We start from the raw sequence: 21,295 nt of genomic DNA on the forward strand, positions 1-21,295 counted from the left end.
GTCACTCTATTGTATGTATGTATATTGGACTTTTTTGGGGAAAGTTCACCGCTCTAGAAGACTATTTTTCATGCCAAACTTGGATGTTCAATTCAAAAAGGCTTCATTGTGAGATTTGGCTATGACCTTGACACGTGCGTCTCCAATAAATCACCCATAAAGTTCCTTTTATTCGCAGGAGGATATTCCGGACATCCCGCGCTTTTCTTTGTTTTTCATCTCATACGGTCTTCAGGTTGTTATTCTCATCATCTCTTCCATCTCAGAAACCAACGATCTTACAAAGAAGGTAAGACCCGAGATTGGCTGGTGAGGATGACAGCGAATGGCACCAGGATTGCATTATATTTTTTTAGAAATTTTTGATTTTACCCAATAAGCCATAAAATTAAACCACTGAGATGAAAAAATTATAACATCTGGTGACTATGACCCATATTAAAAGGGATCGGGGACAGACACAGATAAAAAGGGGGACCCTGTGCAAGAACATCTTTGCAGTCCAAAACTCATCTTAATGCACAATTCCACCTACTTTAGAGGTGTAAGTGGCCTCCTGACCTCTTGGGCCCCTGTGCGGTTGTTGCACCAATATTATGTCCACCCCTGGATGGGAAATATTATCCAGCAAGTTAATAAGGGCCGATTCATCAAGGTGTTTTCACTAGAATTCTGGCATAAGATTGCCTACATTTTTTTTGCAATTTTTGGCATTATTACGACTTTTTGAAAAGTAAGATGGGGCAAAGCAAAGCATGGTCGACAAAGTCATCATAACTTACGCCACAATAATTGTATCAATTACAACAGAAATGTCCTGCCTGGTGTACCTATCTGACAGTGGGGCACAACAGTTGAAAGATGTGCCAAATTCATTAAAAAGATGCCAACCTCTTAATAAATGTGACGCATCTTACTCCAGAGCTCGCTTCAGTAAGTTAATGAATCGGAATCTTAGTTCTTGAAATTTTTGAAAGTCAAATAAATTGTGATGGCGGAAATATAGTACCAGCACAGGTTTCTTGTTCAGATGAAATGTGAGTGCTGCAGCCCATCAGCGACTGCTGATCGGCTGCAGCGGTCCTGTGACAAGGCCAACAGATCAGATGAGTACAGAGAAGCTATGACCATCTTTTCTTTTATTACCCCACCTTTGGCGCACTTAGAATAACCTTTATAGTGTAACTGTTGTTTTATTATAATTTTATTTTTTAATAAGCCAATAGTACACATAAATATAAAAAAAACTTTGCAATGTATCATATCAAGGAAATCTGCTTCTTTCTCCTCCTGGACTCAAAATTCTCAATTCACGGGTAAAATGTGTATTTAGTGAAGACAGATTTTTACATTACTGAGATAGGAGATTGCTGTTGCTACAGATAAGATTTGATGGAGGGGGAGGAGCTTTGCCACTAGCTCCTCCCCTGTACATAGAATTTTATCAGCACCAACTGTCATCTCCTATCTCAGTAATGTAAAAATCTGTCTTAACTGAAAACAGATTTTACCCATGAATTGAGAATTACCCTTTAGTATTAATTAAATTATTTTCCATTTTTTTTTAAATATGTAAATGTGCTTTAAATTAAATCAATATATCTATTAAAAATTCTTCTCCGTCTTTCTTTCCCCTAAACTCCGCAATGACGTGTCTTCCACTGAAGTGACATCACATTCAGCCGTCGTATGCCAGTGTCATCCAGTACATGTCGTGCCATTGATCACTGCGGTCAGATGACCACAGGATGTAATGTCACTTTAGAGGAGTTTATAAAGCAGTACAATGATTCCTGGAAAATCCAATTAATATTTTTGTAGAATTTTTTGACGAAAAATGAATATTGTTTATTTTTTTTTTTGTACTAACTTTATGATACATTATTATAAATAAAATATATTAATTTATATTATTTTTAGAATCCTGAATTAACGGCATCTTTCCTAAGCAGAATCACATTCAGCTGGTATGACAGGTAAGTTTTCTATAGGTTGATTTTGAGTGTAATTTTTCTGGTCCCAGGTCATTAATTTGGAGCTCTTAAAAAATGTAATATTAAACGTAGAGAACTGATCAAAACAGCGTTATTGCTGGGAATACAACTTTTTTTTTTAACCTAGCACAGCCCATGAAGAGATTCTATTCAAAGATGTTTTTATTTATTGCACTAAAATGTAAAAAAAAATAAACAACTTTTTAAATAGTCTGTTTTGTGTATTCAACTCTCATGCTGAGCTATATGTCTCCATGGCAACAGACTACAAACAAACCCTTTGTAGTCTGATCCTATAATCCTTGTTTCTTGCAGAATCGTGCTTAAAGGATACAAGAGACCCTTAGTCATGGAAGATCTCTGGGAACTGAGCAAAGAAGATCAGACCCAATACACCTATGAAATATTCGACAAAACTATGAAGGCAGAAGTAGCTAAAGCGAGGAAAGAGCTGGAGAAACGCAGAAATAAGAGGAAACAGAAGGACGGTGCCATTGAAATGAATGGGCTAAGCAATGCCCAGAGTCAAGACGTTTTAGTCACGGTAAATACATCTTTTTTTCATTTACTTAATAACTTAATATTCTCTTTCTTGTGTGTGCTGGGTACTTTTTGTCTATGTTTAGGAATAAGATACAGTGTGATAAAGGTCCAAATTCAGACTGTAATCATCTAAAGACCCTATGCCTAAAAATAACTTTTATTGATCAATACTAAAAGGTCAAACCACCAGTTATGGGGCACTGCGATGGGGAGGCCTTGTGCCTCATCGTACGCATATTTGTTCCTGGGCTGGTGGGAGAAAACAGTGGTATTTTGTGACAAAGTCAAGTGGTGGCAATCCCTTATAGAGGTTTGGTATAGGTTCATTGACGACGTTTTTGTTATTTGGTCTGGTACGAGGGAGGAATTTATGATGTTTGTCGATGAACTCAATATCAACAAGGTGGGCCTAAGATTGACATCAGAGATTCAGGACAGGGAACTTCCATTCCTAGATGTAATGATCAGAAAGTACTTAGATGGTACTTCGGACACCTGTATCTACCGTAAACCTACGAGTTCAATCAGCCTTTTAAAGTGGGAGATCCACCATCTGGCCCCCCTTAGAAAGGGAATCCCGAAAGGGCAATTCCTCCGACTGCGGAGGAATTGCTCTAACATTAAGACTTTTGAGAGATAAGCAGCCAAGATGAATTGAAGGTTCAGAAAAAAGGGGTATCCCCAACATGTATTTACTACAGCATTTGATTTTGCAAAAAATTAGGACAGAGAATCCTTGCTCAATAAACCTAATCTTAAGAGAGATTCCCAAAATAAAAATATGAGGATGATCGGCACTTTTGATAATAGACATCAACAGGTTAGAAATATACTAAAAAACGCTGGGGCCTCATCCGGCGATTACTTTTAAGAAAGGACGTTCGATAAAAGATCTTCTGGTCTAAAAAAGAGGAAATATGGTTGAATAGGAAACCATGTGTTTTTTTTTAAATGTGGGGATTGTAATTTTTGCAAATGGATGAGGCCTAATAAATCCTTCATAAGCTCGGCTACTGGGAAGATCTTCTATCAAAGGAATTTTTCAAATTGTAAAATTGCTGGGGTGGTGTATTCGGCAACATGCCCTTGCCCATGTGGGAAAAACGAAGAGGGAGTTTAAAAAGAGAGTAGGTGAACATTTGGGGGATGTTAGAAATTAACGAGATACCCCTCTATCCAGACACATGAGATTGGTCCATCAGGGGGAGACTGACAGGATCTCCTTAAGTATTATTGAGGTAGTGAAATTAAGCCCGAGGGGTGGTGACCATAAGGGACTGCGAATGGATCTTTATAATGGGGTCTTTGACTCCAAGGAGACTTAATGAACAGATTTCGTATGCCTGTTTCCTATAGTCTAGCCTTTTTTTGGACCTGACATGTTTGTATTCCAAACCTGCCATTTAGCTATTTTTTCCCTCTATGTGGGGATATTGCAAAATTGTTGTGCAGTATTGAAGTATCTAACTAATTCTATATATTCTGACATAGTCTCCCTTCACTCCTTAGAATGATATACATAATAATAATAATAATAATAATAAGCTACATGACCCAGAAAGATTTTACTATGAGGTTGGCAAGTCCCCATCTTTTGGTTGATTTTTGGATATGTATCGCATCCAGTTGAGTGGGTGCGTTCCAGTGGAGAGTGTTGGTCCGGTGCGTGGAACGCATGGTTTGAGGATTGTTGTCGGGTCATGCCCGGACGTGCGGGACTGGGTGTGGGCGGCGTGCCGGATGTGGATGATTGCTATATCCTTTTATGCGCTGGTATGAGTGTTCCACGCTGGAACGCGAGGATCTAATTTACCCGGGACCGGTTGTTATTGTCACATCTGGTTATGCGCATTTATGAGCGTTCCACGCTGGAACGCGGTGGTCTGGTGATCTTAGACCGGATGTGTTGAGCTTTACATCTAGACATGCGCACGCGATGTGTTCGACGCTGGAGCGCAAGGAGGATGTTGCACATTCACTATTCTTGAGACAGGAAGTGATTCCGACGTGGAGGAGGAGTGATTGTGGGAGCTGGCCCTATAAAGAAGGAAAGGGGTCTGACACACATACATGCGTTATCCACATATCCGAAATTAATGACATTATGATCTATTCGACCTCCTGATGAGCCAGTGTTGTCGAAACGCGTTGAGGCAATAGGGGCATATCAGTGACCAAGGCTACCACCTCTTTGGATGAGTACAAACCCTTTGGATTTTTTTTAACTATAATCATGATTAATGTACAAGTTTATCTTGGGCTATAGTTTATGTCATTATTTCCGTATATCTTTGGCTGAGCCCATGGTATCTTCTATATACACTGCTCAAAAAAAAAAGGGAACACTCAAATAACACATCCTAGATCTGAATAAATGAAATATTCTCATTGAATACTTTGTTCTGTACAAAGTTGAATGTGCTGACAACAAAATCACATAAAAATTATCAATGGAAATCAAATTTATTAACCAATGGAGGCCTGGATTTGGAGTCACCCCCAAAATTAAAGTGGAAAAACACACTACAGGCTGATCCAACTTTGATGTAATGTCCTTACAACAAGTCAAAATGAGGCTCTATATTGTGTGTGGCCTCCACGTGCCGGTATGACCTCCCTACAACGCCTGGGCATGCTCCTGATGAGGTTGCGGATGGTCTCCTGTGGGATCTCCTCCCAGACCTGGACTAAAGCATCCGCCAACTCCTGGACAGTCTGTGGTGTGGATGGAGCGAGACATGATGTCCCAGATGTGCTCAATCGGATTCAGGTCTGGGGAACGGGTGGGCCAGTCCATAGCTTCAATGCCTTCATCTTGCAGGAACTGCTGACACACTCCAGCCACATGAGGTCTGGCATTGTCCTGCATTAGGAGGAACCCAGGGCCAACCGCACCAGCATATGGTCTCACAAGGGGTCTGAGGATCTCATCTCTGTACCTAATGGCAGTCAGGCTACCTCTGGCGAGCACATGGAGGGCTGTGCGGCCCTCCAAAGAAATGCCACCCCACACCATTACTGACGCACTGCCAAACCAGTCATGCTGAAGGATGTTGCAGGCAGCAGATCGCTATCCCCGGCGTCTCCAGACTCTGTCACGTCTGTCACATGTGCTCAGTATGAACCTGCTTTCATCTATGAAGAGCACAGGGCGCCAGTGGCGACTTTGCCAATCCTGGTGTTCTGTGGCAAATGCCAAGCGTCCTGCACGGTGTTGGGCTGTGAGCACAACCCCCATCTGTGGACATCGGGCCCTCATACAACCCTCATGAAGTCGGTTTCTAACCATTTGTGCAGACACATGCACATTTGTGGCCTGCTGGAGGTCATTTTGCAGGGCTCTGGCAGTGCTCCTCCTGTTCCTCCTTGCACAAAGGAGGAGATAACGGTCCTGCTGCTGGGTTGTTGCCCTCCTATGGCTCCCTCCACATCTCCTGGTATTTGCTCCATGCTCTGGACACTGTGCTGACAGACACAGCTACCCATCTTGCCACAGCTCGCACTGATGTGCCATCCTGGATGAACTGCACTACCTGAGCAACTTCTGTGGATTGTACTGTAGACACTGCCTCATGCTACTGTACCTTTAGGGATGAGAGCAATGGCAAAATGAAAAAGTGACCAAAACAGCAGCCAAAAAGGATGAGAACAGAGAAATGAACCGTGGTCACCACCTGCAGAACCACTCCTTTATAGGGGGTATCTTGCCAATTGCCGATCATTTCTACCAGTTGTCTGTTCCATTTGCACGACATCAGGAGAAATTGATTCACAATCAGTGTTGCTTCATAACTGGACAGGTAGATTTCACAGAAGTGTTATTGACTTGGAGTTACATTGTGTTGTTTTAGTGTTCCCTTTATTTTTTTGAGCAGTGTATATATATATATATATATCAATTGAGCGGCATATGATGAAATCAAAGGCACATATGTGCTGTAATATAAAGCAATGTTAGGGTAAAGTATATATGAGCACACTGCACCTTATATATGCATTTGATCTCAAACGTAAAACAAAATATTATCCAAGGAGGTGTGGCCCTTTATCTAATATCATGGTCACATTTGTATATTTTTGATGGACTACATGTTATCAGTGTGAGATTTCATTTTGACACCTGCACTTCCCTTAGCGTGGAGGTTGGACTCTGTATAGATTGAGGGACCTCGTATTATCAACTCCATCTATAATTAGGATTATTAAGGGACCCCTGGGAAAGCCACCGAGGAGCTGGGGCGCCACAACGTTTCCCCCTATTTTTTTGTGTGTCTTTTTTGGTCTTTTGAGCTTTTAGTATTGATCAATAAAAGTTATTTTTTTAGGCATAGTGTTTTTATGTGATTACAATACTTTTTGTCTATGGAGATTTTGGGCCTGATTCATTCATTTAGGTTTTGTTTTTTTCTTTTCACATCACTTTTCTTTTTTTTTTGTTTACGTACAGTACAGACCAAAAGTTTGGACACACCTTCTCATTTAAAGATTTTTCTGCATTTTCATGACTATGAAAATTGTACATTCACACTGAAGGCATCAAAACTATGAATTAACACATGTGGAATTATATACTTAACAAAAAAGTGTGAAACAACTGAAAATATGTCTTATATTCTAGGTTCTTCACAGTAGCCACCTTTTGCTTTGATGACTGCTTTGCACACTCTTGGCATTCTCTTGATGAGCTTCAAGAGGTAGTCACCGGAAATGGTCTTCCAACAATCTTGAAGGAGTTCCCAGAGATGCTTAGCACTTGTTGGCCCTTTTGCCTTCACTCTGGGGTCCAGCTCACCCCAAACCATCTCGATTGGGTTCAGGTCTAGTGACTGTGGAGGCCAGGTCATCTGGCGTAGCACCCCATCACTCTCCTTCTTGGTCAAATAGCCCTTACACAGCCTGGAGGTGTGTTTGGGGTCATTGTCCTGTTGAAAAATAAATGATGGTCCAACTAAACGCAAACCGGATGGAATAGCATGCCGCTGCAAGATGCTGTGGTAGCCATGCTGGTTCAGTATGCCTTCAATTTTGAATACATCTCCAACAGTGTCACCAGCAAAGCACCCCCACACCATCACACCTCCTCCTCCATGCTTCACGGTGGGAACCAGGCATGTAGAGTCCATCCGTTCACCTTTTCTGCGTCGCACAAAGACACGGTGGTTGGAACCAAAGATCTCAAATTTGGACTCATCAGACCAAAGCACAGATTCCCACTGGTCTAATGTCCATTCCTTGTGTTCTTTAGCCCAAACAAGTCTCTTCTGCTTGTTCCTGTCCTTAGCAGTGGTTTCCTAGCAGCTATTTTACCATGAAGGCCTGCTGCACAAAGTCTCCTCTTAACAGTTGTTGTAGAGATGTGTCTGCTGCTAGAACTCTGTGTGGCATTGACCTGGTCTCTAATCTGAGCTGCTGTTAACCTGCGATTTCTGAGGCTGGTGACTCTGATAAACTTATCCTCAGAAGCAGAGGTGACTCTTGGTCTTCCTTTCCTGGGGCGGTCCTCATGTGAGCCAGTTTCTTTGTAGCACTTGATGGTTTTTGCAACTGCACTTGTGGACACTTTCAAAGTTTTCCCAATTTTTCGGACTGACTGACCTTCAGTTCTTAAAGTAATGATGGGCACTCGTTTTTCTTTACTTAGCTGCTTTTTTCTTGCCATAATACAAATTCTAACAGTCTGTTCAGTAGGACTATCAGCTGTGTATCCACCAGTCTTCTGCACAACACAACTGATGGTCCCAACCCCATTTATAAGGCAAGAAATCCCACTTATTAAACCTGACAGGGCACACCTGTGAAGTGAAAACCATTTCCGGTGACTACCTCTTGAAGCTCAACAAGAGAATGCCAAGAGTGTGCAAAGCAGTCATCAAAGCAAAAGGTGGCTACTTTGAAGAACCTGGAATATAAGACATATTTTCAGTTGTTTCACAATTTTTTGTTAAGTATATAATTCCACATGTGTTAATTCATAGTTTTGATGCCTTCAGTGTGAATGTACAATTTTCATAGTCATGAAAATACAGAAAAATCTTTAAATGAGAAGGTGTGTCCAAACTTTTGGTCTGTACTGTATTTGCAGCATATTTTTCAAGAAGAGATGAATTTTGTGCAAATAAAAAATTATATTTTTTTAACCTTTTTTTGTGCCTTTTTTATAGTACAAAAAGTCACATGTTCAGCTAAAATGTCCCAAAATTTGAGCAAAATAAATAAAAATAAAAATAATTAAACGTATATAAAATCACTCCATGGAGGGATGGAGGACATATGTACACCATTTTTGCTACTTTTTAAAAATTCGTAACTAATGATTCATCCAAAGACATCTGGAAACCTCAAATCTTGACCACAACAGACGAACACATAAAATTGATTTTCAAAAAGGCGAAATTTAAAAGAAGAAAAACATGCAAATGAAAAACGTGTGAAAAACACCAAAATCTTAAAAAGGCTCAAATTTAATAATGAAATGGGCCCTTAACACCCATATTAATTTATATAGTTATCCCTTTTATTATAAACGTTATTGCTGCATAGTTCCATTGAAAAAAATGAGGTTCAACTGCAATACCAAACACAACCTCTGGACATGGGTGGCGCTATTTTGGGGGTAAAAGAGACATATCGTTTCTAATATCCCCTAAATTTTATTTTCCTGCTTCATTATCTTAATTTTACTTCTTGTTCCTTTCTAGGAAGAAAAGAAGAAAAAAAAGAAAGAGTCCATATCTGGGACGTCTAAGGATTACCCCAAGTCCTGGCTATTTAAGACCCTGATTAAAACGTTTTCCAATATCCTCCTAAAGTCAGCTTTCTTCAAACTCGTTCATGACCTCTTGGTGTTCGTCAGCCCTCAAATCTTAAAGTAAGAATTGTTTCCCTATTCCATCATTACTGACATCCTGGTAGACTTCCACAGAAATATTTAAAGGGGCTGTGACGAAAAAAAGGGTCTAATTTTTTCCCCAGGAACAGCATTACTTTTATTCATTGACTGTGTGTGGTACTACATTCAGAGAAATCAGGCTAAACTGCAATACCAGAGTCAACCCATGGGTAAGGGTGGTGCTGTTCCTTTAAAATTAGCAGACTCTTTTACTCTAACCTTGGACAACCCCTTTAAAGGGCACCTGTGAGGTTCGAAATCCGGAACTATCTGTCAGCTGCATGTTATAGAGCAGTGCTGGCGAACCTATGGCACGCGTGCCAGAGGGGGCGCGTAGAGCCCTCCCAGTGGGCACGCGCGCCATCGCCTCAGCACTAGCGCTACTGGATCGGGCCCGGCGGGTGAGAACTCTGAGCCCGCCGAGTGCCGACGCCAGCCCCGCTACTTCAGCTAGATGTGCGTGTATTGCAGCGCACGAACTTGCCCGGCCCGTGCGCTGCAATAAACGCTGCTGGCCAATCAGAGGCCAGCAGCTAGCAGCTAACGTCAGCGTACAAGCGACTGGGCGCATGGCAGTGACGTCCCGCTGCGCGGGAGAGGAAGGAGGTTGAGTAGGAATGTTTATTATTTGTTTTATTTTTTTTTAATATGCAATGAACAGCGGCGCTAGCAGGCAGGGGGGAGCATATATACATGGACTAAGGGGGGGAGCATATATACATGGACTGGGGAGGGGAGCATATATACATGGAATGGGGGAGGGAGCATATATACATGGACTAAGGGGGGGAGCATATATACATGGACTGGGGAGGGGAGCATATATACATGGAATGGGGGAGGGAGCATATATACATGGACTGGGGGGGAGCATATATACATGGACTGGGGGGAGCATATATAAATGGACTGGGGGGGAGCATATATACATGGACTAAGGGGGAGCATATATACATGGACTAGGGGAGGGAGCATATATACATGGACTGTGGGGGAGCATATATACATGGACTGGGGGGGAGCATATATACATGGACTGGGGGGAGCATATATACATGGACTAAGGGGGGGAGCATATATACATGGACTGGGGGAGGGAGCATATATACATGGACTGTGGGGGAGCATATATACATGGACTGGGGGAGGGAGCATATATACATGGACTAAGGGGGGGAGCATATATACATGGACTGTGGGGGAGCATATATACATGGACTGGGGGAGGGAGCATATATACATGGACTGGGGGGAGCATATATACAGTACATGGACTGGAGGGGAGCATATATACATGGACTAAGGGGGGGGAGCATATATACATGGACTGGGGGAGGGAGCATATATACATGGACTGTGGGGGAGCATATATACATGGACTGGGGGAGGGAGCATATATACATGTACTAAGGGGGGGAGCATATATACATGGACTGGGGGGAGCATATATACATGGACTGGGGGGAGCATATATACATGGACTGGGGGGGAGCATATATACATGGACTAAGGGGGGGAGCATATATATGACGCGCCCCCTGGGCCAGTGTTGTTTGGGGGATACCCGGAGCCGGATCAGATGGGGGTTGTAGTCTCCGAGTGGCGGTGACCCGGTCCGTGCCCAGGGTGTCAAGCTCAGTGTGTGGCAGTCCTACAGATGTTATTAGAGTTCTTTGTGTCGACTACGCCACCCGTTGATTTGCGGTCAAAAGGCCGCCGCTGCAGCAGGGTCCGCTGAGGCTGTTGGTATGTGTGCAGCTTTGGTAGTATAACCCCCAACGGGAGGGGTATAGCCTCAGGGGGTCAGATGTAGAGGATGGTGGTTGTGCAGGTGCAGGAGAGCTAAGCAAGAAGACTCAGAGTCGGGCTGTGCAGTTCAGGGGTTTTTACTTACGGGTGTTCTTATGGTCACTCTGGCCTGAAGCGACCACCCGAGCCGTGCTGCGTCCACCAGGTCCTGGACTCGGCTAACCCCCAGGTAGTTCTGGAGCGTGGTCCTGAGCTCCTGTCTGACTTTCCCTCTCTTCTGGCCGTTCTCACCAGGGATCCACCTATGTCCGGCTCCCTCGGGTCTCTTGGTGGGTACACCTCCTCTGGGTTCCCTGACCCTATACTTGGTCTGCCTTCCTGGTGGATTTGGTGAGGGTCGTGGCAGATCCTGCCCACGACCTCCGGTCTCTGGCTAAGGTGTGCTTTTCTCTCTGCCAGCTTGGGATCCGGTACCCTAGGTGCCAACTCTTCACCCTCTGATCTAATTTTGGGTTCTTGGAGTTCCCTCTTGTTTTCTCTGGGTCCTTCTGACTCCTCTCTCTCTCTTGGCCTTGGAGCTGGGCCCAGCCGGAACCACAACTCCCTGTCAGCCCTTCTGGCTGAGCTTCTCTGCTCTGCTCCTCTGACTAAACTCTGACAGACTGACTCACTCTACAAAAGACCCTGTCCTAAGATGGTGCCCACCTTATATACTCCCTCTATGTGTGAGCTCAGGTGACCAGCACCCAATGAGCTCCTAGCTTTACCCAGGCTGCTCCCCCTATCTGCCCCTACACTACTGGGATGTTCCACCCCCCTCCCACTCCAGCCAGGAACAGACACTGTCGTACCTGCACATTTCTCTAGTGGGAGTACCATCGGTCTGTTCCCCGGAAATGGGATGTGTGTAGTGCATGCAGCTAACTGAGCTCAGTTCCACACTCCATCCTTACCCGGGAGTGGAATATCACACCTCTGGGTTGAGGTGCAATACCCCTGTAGCAGCCGAATCCTCAGGGTGCTACATTCCCCCCTGGTAAATCACAGCACGTCCTCGGGCTGTAAGATATAAACATCCAAAACATACAATTTTTTTTTCATAAACATAAACATAGAAAACATCATATAGATATCATCAGCAATAAACTTTTCATATATAACATTCTTGTTTCCGGTTCCTCCGGTCACGGTGCAACTTGTGACCGGGTAAAGTGCGACAGTCTCTTGAAGAAAACAGTTTCCTATAAAACCGGTAGGGGGCGCTTTAGGAAGCGCAACTATATACAAGGGAATTATGGCCGCTCTCAGTCCTCGGCCAGGTATTAGGGAGGAATGACCGCTCTCAGTCCTCGGTCAGTGGGAATAGGGACACACGGGTTTCAGTTCAATTGGCTGGTCCCAACGGGGACTATATTTTAACTAGAACAGTTCTTATACCCTGACGGGTAACTATGTACAGTCTCTCTCTACCGTACTTCAACGACGGCGTCCTCCTGCTCCTTCTTTAGATTCTTCAGACCCGTCCGGGTCCTCTTGCTCCTCCTCACACCGCAGCTCCTCCTCCGTCAGGCGATGCACATGGAGGGCGTAGGGTCCTTTGGCACACTTGTGCCGGGTGAAGGTGACCTCGTCCCCTACGTACAGGTCACGACCTCTGTGTCCCTCCGGCAGATGGCTTTCTACGTCTCTGCGGGTTACAAAGACGTCGCCGGGGGTCTGATGGTCTCTGATAAAGCCCCATCCGTGCTGCATATTGAATTTTATCACAGTCCCGGTGGCACGGGGACCATGAGCTGCACGGGGTTTCCTCCTGGTCCGGCTCTTCTGCTCCGCGCTCCTTATCTGCATTTGCTGTTCCCGGACCCGCCTCTCTCTCCGCTCCTTCTCGAAGACCTCGAGCTGCTGCCGGCAGCACTCTGCACGCTCCGCTGCGGCCGCCCGAGTCTCCTGAGTGAACCCCATGAGGTCTTCTCCGGTGGGGTCCCACTCGAACTGGATCTCCTCTAGCGGGGGCTGGGTCCTCTTTACAGGCTTCGGAGCCGGAATCAGGGGCTCGCACATGGGCCTTGCTCTCTGGAGTTCCAGCTGAATATACTCCTGGGGCCATACAAAGGGCTGCCCATCCGGGCACGTATGCTGGGCAAATAGATTTTCACCCAGGTGCGGCACTCTAGATGTTGAGGGCGCGTTGATGGTAGCGGCGCCCGGGTTGACCAGGCCTTGCGACCAGGCCTGGGGCACCTTAAAGGCAAAGGGCACCGTAAGAACGGCGGCGCCCTGGGTTATTCGGCCCTGCGACCAGGCCGGTGGCTCCGCGGAGGTAGGGGGCGCTGTTGGAATTGCGGCGCCCGGGTGTACTAGGCCTTGCGACCAGGCCGGTGGTATTTCCTGCTTGGCCACGCTCGAAGTCGAGGCGTGTGACGTCACAGGGGTCGCGGCCGCGGTTTCCGGTTGAGGCCTAGTCGGCGGCGGTGACGATGCAGCGACGGGCACGGCAGGGGGAACTTCGGGCTCTGCGACGGGGAGCTGGGGCAGGCACGCGGTTTCCCGGCTCGGGGCAGAGACGTCCCCTTTACCTGCCTCCGTCCGTTCGGCTCCCTTCTCGGCGCCGTCTCCGGCCTTGAGTCCTCCTGCACCATCCTCAGAGGCGGTCTGTCTCCTCGTCTCGGGTGGCGTGCTCCGCTGACGGGTTCCGGTCTGCTGGGCCATCTCTCGGCTCCACTCCGCCAACGTCTCTCGCTGCACCCGGGCCATCCTCCGTGCGAGGCCCTCCAGCACGGTCTGTGCACACTCCCGGTCTCGGGGGAGCTGTGTTAGGATCTCCAGCAGGCCTTCTGGAGTGGCGACCTGCAACAAGCTCCTGACCACTGGGTCGGTGCTGCCTGACTCTCCCTCCATCTCCGGGTAGGCTCTCTCTGGACTCTCTTCCAGACGTCTTGTCTCCGGGTGCGCTCTCTCTAGACTGCTCCAAGCGACACCCATTTTTGCTCTCTTGTTCTGTCTCCGCCCACATTGAGGGTGGTCCCGGAGCAACTTTGTGATTGTCAGTTCCAGGGGCAGTTCTCTCACGCTGATGGACACTTCCAGCATCACAGTCTCTGTTGGTGGGCGCGGTTTCCACTTTTGGCGCCATTCTTCGACCTGGCCCACGATGGGAGGTGACCTCTTGCCACCCTCTGGCACGCCCATAATGGCGTCCGCTCTTCCAAGGCGGGAAATCTTCGGAAATGGCGGGAATCGTCTCCCAGTGGCGGGAAACTCCATGGATGGCGGGAAAAAGCTGCAAATGGCGGACAACCGGCGGGAAACGACCTGTGATGGGGTCCGTTGGCGGGGACCCTCCGGAACCGGCAGGAGACTTCTTTTTGAGGTAACGGTGAACTTTTCTTCAGGCACGCAGTACCCGGTTGTTGCGGGCACGTTATCCTGCCGACTACGCCAAAGTCGACGCGCCCCCTGGGCCAGTGTTGTTTGGGGGATACCCGGAGCCGGATCAGATGGGGGTTGTAGTCTCCGAGTGGCGGTGACCCGGTCCGTGCCCAGGGTGTCAAGCTCAGTGTGTGGCAGTCCTACAGATGTTATTAGAGTTCTTTGTGTCGACTACGCCACCCGTTGATTTGCGGTCAAAAGGCTGCCGCTGCAGCAGGGTCCGCTGAGGCTGTTGGTATGTGTGCAGCTTTGGTAGTATAACCCCCAACGGGAGGGGTATAGCCTCAGGGGGTCAGATGTAGAGGATGGTGGTTGTGCAGGTGCAGGAGAGCTAAGCAAGAAGACTCAGAGTCGGGCTGTGCAGTTCAGGGGTTTTTACTTACGGGTGTTCTTATGGTCACTCTGGCCTGAAGCGACCACCCGAGCCGTGCTGCGTCCACCAGGTCCTGGACTCGGCTAACCCCCAGGTAGTTCTGGAGCGTGGTCCTGAGCTCCTGTCTGACTTTCCCTCTCTTCTGGCCGTTCTCACCAGGGATCCACCTATGTCCGGCTCCCTCGGGTCTCTTGGTGGGTACACCTCCTCTGGGTTCCCTGACCCTATACTTGGTCTGCCTTCCTGGTGGATTTGGTGAGGGTCGTGGCAGATCCTGCCCACGACCTCCGGTCTCTGGCTAAGGTGTGCTTTTCTCTCTGCCAGCTTGGGATCCGGTACCCTAGGTGCCAACTCTTCACCCTCTGATCTAATTTTGGGTTCTTGGAGTTCCCTCTTGTTTTCTCTGGGTCCTTCTGACTCCTCTCTCTCTCTTGGCCTTGGAGCTGGGCCCAGCCGGAACCACAACTCCCTGTCAGCCCTTCTGGCTGAGCTTCTCTGCTCTGCTCCTCTGACTAAACTCTGACAGACTGACTCACTCTACAAAAGACCCTGTCCTAAGATGGTGCCCACTTTAAATACTCCCTCTATGTGTGAGCTCAGGTGACCAGCACCCAATGAGCTCCTAGCTTTACCCAGGCTGCTCCCCCTATCTGCCCCTACACTACTGGGATGTTCCACCCCCCTCCCACTCCAGCCAGGAACAGACACTGTCGTACCTGCACATTTCTCTAGTGGGAGTACCATCGGTCTGTTCCCCGGAAATGGGATGTGTGTAGTGCATGCAGCTAACTGAGCTCAGTTCCACACTCCATCCTTACCCGGGAGTGGAATATCACACCTCTGGGTTGAGGTGCAATACCCCTGTAGCAGCCGAATCCTCAGGGTGCTACATATACATGGACTAAGGGGGGAGCATATATACATGGACTGGGGGAGGGAGCATATATACATGGACTGTGGGGGAGCATATATACATGGACTGGGGGGGAGCATATATACAGGGACTGGGGGGGAGCAAATATACATGGACTAAGGGGGGGAGCATATATACATGGACTGGGGGAGGGAGCATATATACATGGACTGTGGGGGAGCATATATACATGGACTGGGGGAGGGAGCATATATGCATGGACTAAGGGGGGAACATATATACATGGACTGTGGGGGAGCATATATACATGGACTGGGGGAGGGAGCATATATACATGGACTGGGGGGAGCATATATACATGGACTGGGGGGGAGCATATATACATGGACTAAGGGGGGGAGCATATATACATGGACTGGGGGAGGGAGCATATATACATGGACTGTGGGGGAGCATATATACATGGACTGGGGGAGGGAGCATATATACATGTACTAAGGGGGGGAGCATATATACATGGACTGGGGGGAGCATATATACATGGACTGGGGGGGAGCATATATACATGGACTGGGGGAGGGAGCATATATACATGGACTAAGGGGGGAGCATATATACATGGACTAAGGGGGGGGCATATATACATGGACTAGGGGGGTGCATATATACATGGACTGGGGGACGGAGCATATATACATGGACTGGGGGAGGGAGCATATATACATGGACTGGGGAAGGGAGCATATATACATGGACTGGAGGACGGAGCATATATACATGGACTGGGGGAGGGAGTACATATAAATGGACTGGGGAGAGAGTATATATAAATGGACTGGGGGGAGCATATATACATGGACTGGGGGACGGAGCATATATACATGGACTGGGGGAGGGAGTATATATAAATGGACTGGGGGGGAGCATATGTAATGCAGGTGCCGGAATGCAACACACACAGACACAAGGCGAGGACAGTCAGAAGTGAATATAAACAGTTTATATATATAGATATAACAGGTATTCTGAACAATGGAATGGCAACAAGGGTAATGAACGGTAATTTGAAATATTAACAAAATACGAAGTCTCTCAAGGTAATGTGGTGCACCCAATCACGGGAGTCACCACGTCAGTTCTTTAACTCTGTATATGGCCCTAGCGGGGGCCACCGGTTATTTCCGCTAGGCCGAAAGTCTCTTCCGGACAAAGTTAATTAAATCACGTTTAGCTTCTTCCCCCCCAACTGTTCCCCTCCCAACCTGAGTACCTAAATCCAACTGGCCCCGGTACAGTAAGTGAACAGTAGAAGTGACGGCCCTGTTCACGTATGCAGCTCCTCTGCTTTCACTGGCGTGACTTTCCGGGCTCAGCCCTCTCCCAGCTCCTCTCTGCTTGGCCATTGGAGGCAGTCTCTCAAGCCGTGGATAGGGGAGGGTCCACACCTCGTAGGGTTCCGCAAACTCACTCAGCACCGCAAGCAGGTTCCGACTCTCCTCAGTAGGGACAGCACTCGGGGCACATCTGTGAGGGATCCGGAGCTCATCCACCGGTGTCCGGCTGTGGCACCTCGCAGGCCTCTGGCTTAGGCCTGCCACGCGGGGCTTCTCAGCACGTAGGGAGCACGTCTGCTCCTATCTGGACTGGGGAGGGAGCATATATACATGGACTGGGGGAGGGAGCATATATACATGGACTGGGGGAGGGCAGCATATATACATGGACTGGGGGGGAGCATATATACATGGACTGGGGGAGGGAGCATATATACATGGACTGGGGGAGGGAGCATATATACATGGACTGGGGGAGGGAGCATATATACATGGACTGGGGGGGAGCATATATAGAAGGATTGGGAGAGGGCGGCATATATACATGGATTGGGGGGCATATATAGAAGGATTGGGGGAGGGCAGCATATATACAAGGATTGGGGGAAGGCAGCATATATACATGGATTGGGGGGCATATATACAAGGATTGGGGGAGGACAGCATATATACAAGGATGAGGGCAGGGCAGCGTATATACAAGGATTGGGGGAAGGCAGCATATATACATGGATTGGGGGGCATATATACAAGGATTGGGGGAGGGCAGCATATATACAAGGATGAGGGTAGGACAGCATATATACAAGGATGAGGGCAGGGCAGCATATATACGAGGATGAGGGTAGGGCAGCATATATACAAGGATGGGGCAGCATATATACAAGGATGAAGGGAGAGCAGCATATATACAAGGATGAGGGTAGGACAGCATATATACAAGGATGGGAGCAGCATATATACAAGGATGGGGGGGCAGCATATATACAAGTATGGGGGGCAGCATATATACAAGGATGGGGGCAGCATATATACAAGGATGGGGGGCAGCATATATGCGAGGATGGGGGGAGGGCAGCATATATACAAGGATGGGGGGAGGGCAGCATATATACAAGGATGGGGGCCTTATATATACAAGGATGAGGGGAGGGCAACATATATACAAGGATGGGGGGCAGCATATATACAAGGATGGGGGAGGGCAGCATATATACAAGGATGGAGGGAGGCCAGCATATATTCAAGGATGGGGGCACATACCAAGATCAGGGTGAGCACATTCTTTATTTCTGCAGTCTCATACCCCTGCTCCTTTCTGTGGCTGCTCTATACTGCGCTCACCTGCTCTTTGTATCAGTTGTTTTTTCTAAACTAAAACCACAATATTTAGGTTAAATTGCCGTGTTGGCACTTGCCGATAAATAAGTGGGTTTTGGATTGCAGTTTGGGCACTCGGTCTCTAAAAGGTTCGCCATCACTGTTATAGAGCATGTCATATCATATAGACAATATAAATAATCCTGTATTGAGACTCTAGGTAGATCAAAAGGGGCATGTGTAGTAATATTAAAATGTATTATTAATCCCAGCCTGAGCCATATTGCAATACCTTTACATTAAATACAGGAGCTCCCACGGTACGCACGTCCACCCCGACGCGCGTTTCGGATCAGCCTTCGTCAGGATTATTTATATTGTCTATATGACATGACATTATTTTGTATTTTGTAATGTTTCCTGTTGTTGATTTGCAGACTGATGGTCTCGTTCACATCCAACCCTAATGAGTATCAATGGAAGGGATTTTTTTATGCCGTCTTGCTACTTGTGACAGCATTAATCCAGTCCTTGTGTCTGCAGCAGTATTTTCAGGGCTGCTTCGTTTTGGGAATGAGGGTCCGTACAACACTGACAGCGGCGGTATACAAAAAAGTGAGTATACATTGCCAACATTCTAGAAGGTCAACAATCCGGTGCCAATGATAGTTGTCACTGAGCGTTAACCCTAAATGGCAGAAAACTGTCTATAATCGCATTTCTTTTGTTTCCTCTCTGCCAGCATTTATTATAGTACTTGGATGATCTATCTCTGCACTTGGTTATGGAAGCCATAGGGAAATGTTTGCCGCCATATTTAAAACTTTTTTTTTTTAATCCCTTTAGGCTCTGACGGTCTCGAATGCCATTCGAAAGGAATCAACAGTGGGAGAGACAGTAAACCTGATGTCTGCGGATGCACAGAAATTCATGGATCTGACAAATTTCATTCATCTCATTTGGTCATCACCCCTACAGATCGCCATCTCTGTGGTGTTCCTGTGGGAAGAGCTGGGACCATCAGTCATGGCAGGGCTTGGAGTAATGATCCTCTTGATACCAATCAATGCCGTCCTAGCTACTAAATCAAAGACTTTCCAGGTGAGGCCCCCGGCTTCTGCCAGAAACACAGGGGAAAAATGGTGCAAAATCCAGACTGATGCACAAAAATGGTGGCCTGTAGAAGGGTGCCATGACCTTCAAATTGGCACACTCCAATGCTTGCTAATATTGCAGCTCCTATGTCAAACATGCTCAAAGTCCCTGTATACACAGGAGCCGCCAGACTTCAGAAGTGCAGGTGTTTCTTGAGGATTACCCAGTTTCAATTATTGGTTAATTTATGGCCGCAAAGAGTGGCATCTGCTCCTGCTTCTTGAAAGTTAGTGTTTACATGCAAAAAAAAAAGTACCTAGTATATCTCCCATGCAAGAGAAGGGGCACTGTGTCTGGCAGCATAAAGTGGGCATAGTAGAAGGCGGCATTGTTGCTGTCACTACTTTGTGGGGTAATGCGATTACTACTGTTTTAGTGACACTGGCTGCTACTGTTATGAGGGCAATGTGACTGTCACTTTTGTAACACAGGTGCCGGGATGCAACGCACAGAGACACAAGACGGGAACAGTCAGGGATTGATAAAACCACTTTATATGTATAACAACTATTATGCAAGGGGGTAGTAACAGGGGTAACAAACAGCAACTTAGAATAACAATAAGAAATAATCTCAGTGAATAATGGTAAAGTTCTTTGCAAAAGTGTGATGCACCCAGTCGTGGGAGTCACCATGTGAGTTCTCTTTGTATGGCCGGGGGTCACCGGTTCTTCCCGCTGTGACTGTCACTGTTATAGCTTTCACTGTTATGAGGACACGGCTGCCATGGCTCTTACTGTTATGCAGGATTATGATGGTCACTAGTATGGATGCACTGTGGTTGTCATTGTCATTGGGGCACTGCAGATGTCATTGTTAAGCCACGGCCCCACTATCAGTATTTGGTCAGTATTCGGTCAGTATATTTTCTCAGGAGTGGGAGCCAAAACCAGGAGTGGGTGATAAATGCAGAATTGATGGCTTGTTTCTATTATACCTTTTCTCTGATTGTTCCTCACCTGGTTTTGGCTCCCACTCCTCAGAAAAAACACTGACCGAATACTGACCGAATACTGATAGTGGGGCTGTGGCCTTATGGAGAAACTGTGGCTGTCCTATTTTGAGGACACTATGACCATCCTGTTATTGGCACACTGAGGCAGACCTGTTGATATGGTTACTGTGGCTGTCCTGTTATGGATACACTGTGGCTGTTTTGTTATCAGGACCCTGTAGTTGTCCTGTTATGGGGACTCTGTAACGGTCACTGTTGTGGGGACACTGGCTGCTTATGGGGATAATGGCTTTCTCTGGTATTGGGATAATGTGACAGTCACTATTATGGGAAAACTGTGGCTGTCACTGTTATGGGGTCAACGTAATTATCACTTTGAATGTCACTATTATGGGGATAACATGGTTGTCACTATTTTGGGAACACTGTGGCTATCACTATTATGGGGACACAGTGGTTGACACTCATATGGGAACTCTGCAGCTACTAATGTTATGCGGGCAGTTTGGCTGTTACTTTTATGGGGGAAATGTGGCTGTCACTATTATGGGACACTAGCTGTTCGGTTATGGATAAACTTTGGCTGTTCTGTTATGGGGACACTGTGCATATCCTGTTATGAGGACACAGTGGCTGTCACTGTTATGGGGATACTGTGGTGATATTATTATGGGGACACT

The 21,295-nt window shown here is 46.8% G+C and overlaps 1 protein-coding gene across 1 annotated transcript in view; it reads left to right on the forward strand.

The window, feature by feature from the left end:
• ABCC2 (ATP binding cassette subfamily C member 2) overlaps nt 1–21,295 on the forward strand; it is an 84,685-nt gene that overhangs the window by 10,616 nt on the left and 52,774 nt on the right. The window contains exons 5-10 of the mRNA XM_073685027.1: nt 179–289; nt 1,921–1,976; nt 2,310–2,538; nt 9,236–9,405; nt 18,943–19,120; nt 19,352–19,606. Coding sequence (XP_073541128.1) covers nt 179–289; nt 1,921–1,976; nt 2,310–2,538; nt 9,236–9,405; nt 18,943–19,120; nt 19,352–19,606 — 999 coding nt within the window. The remainder of the gene's footprint in view (nt 1–178; nt 290–1,920; nt 1,977–2,309; nt 2,539–9,235; nt 9,406–18,942; nt 19,121–19,351; nt 19,607–21,295) is intronic.

The sequence above is a fragment of the Phyllobates terribilis genome, unplaced genomic scaffold, assembly GCF_046119375.1.
Source record: "Phyllobates terribilis strain yellow unplaced genomic scaffold, ASM4611937v1 Scaffold_5__5_contigs__length_657084704, whole genome shotgun sequence".
In the NCBI taxonomy this organism is placed as follows: Eukaryota; Metazoa; Chordata; class Amphibia; order Anura; family Dendrobatidae; genus Phyllobates; species Phyllobates terribilis.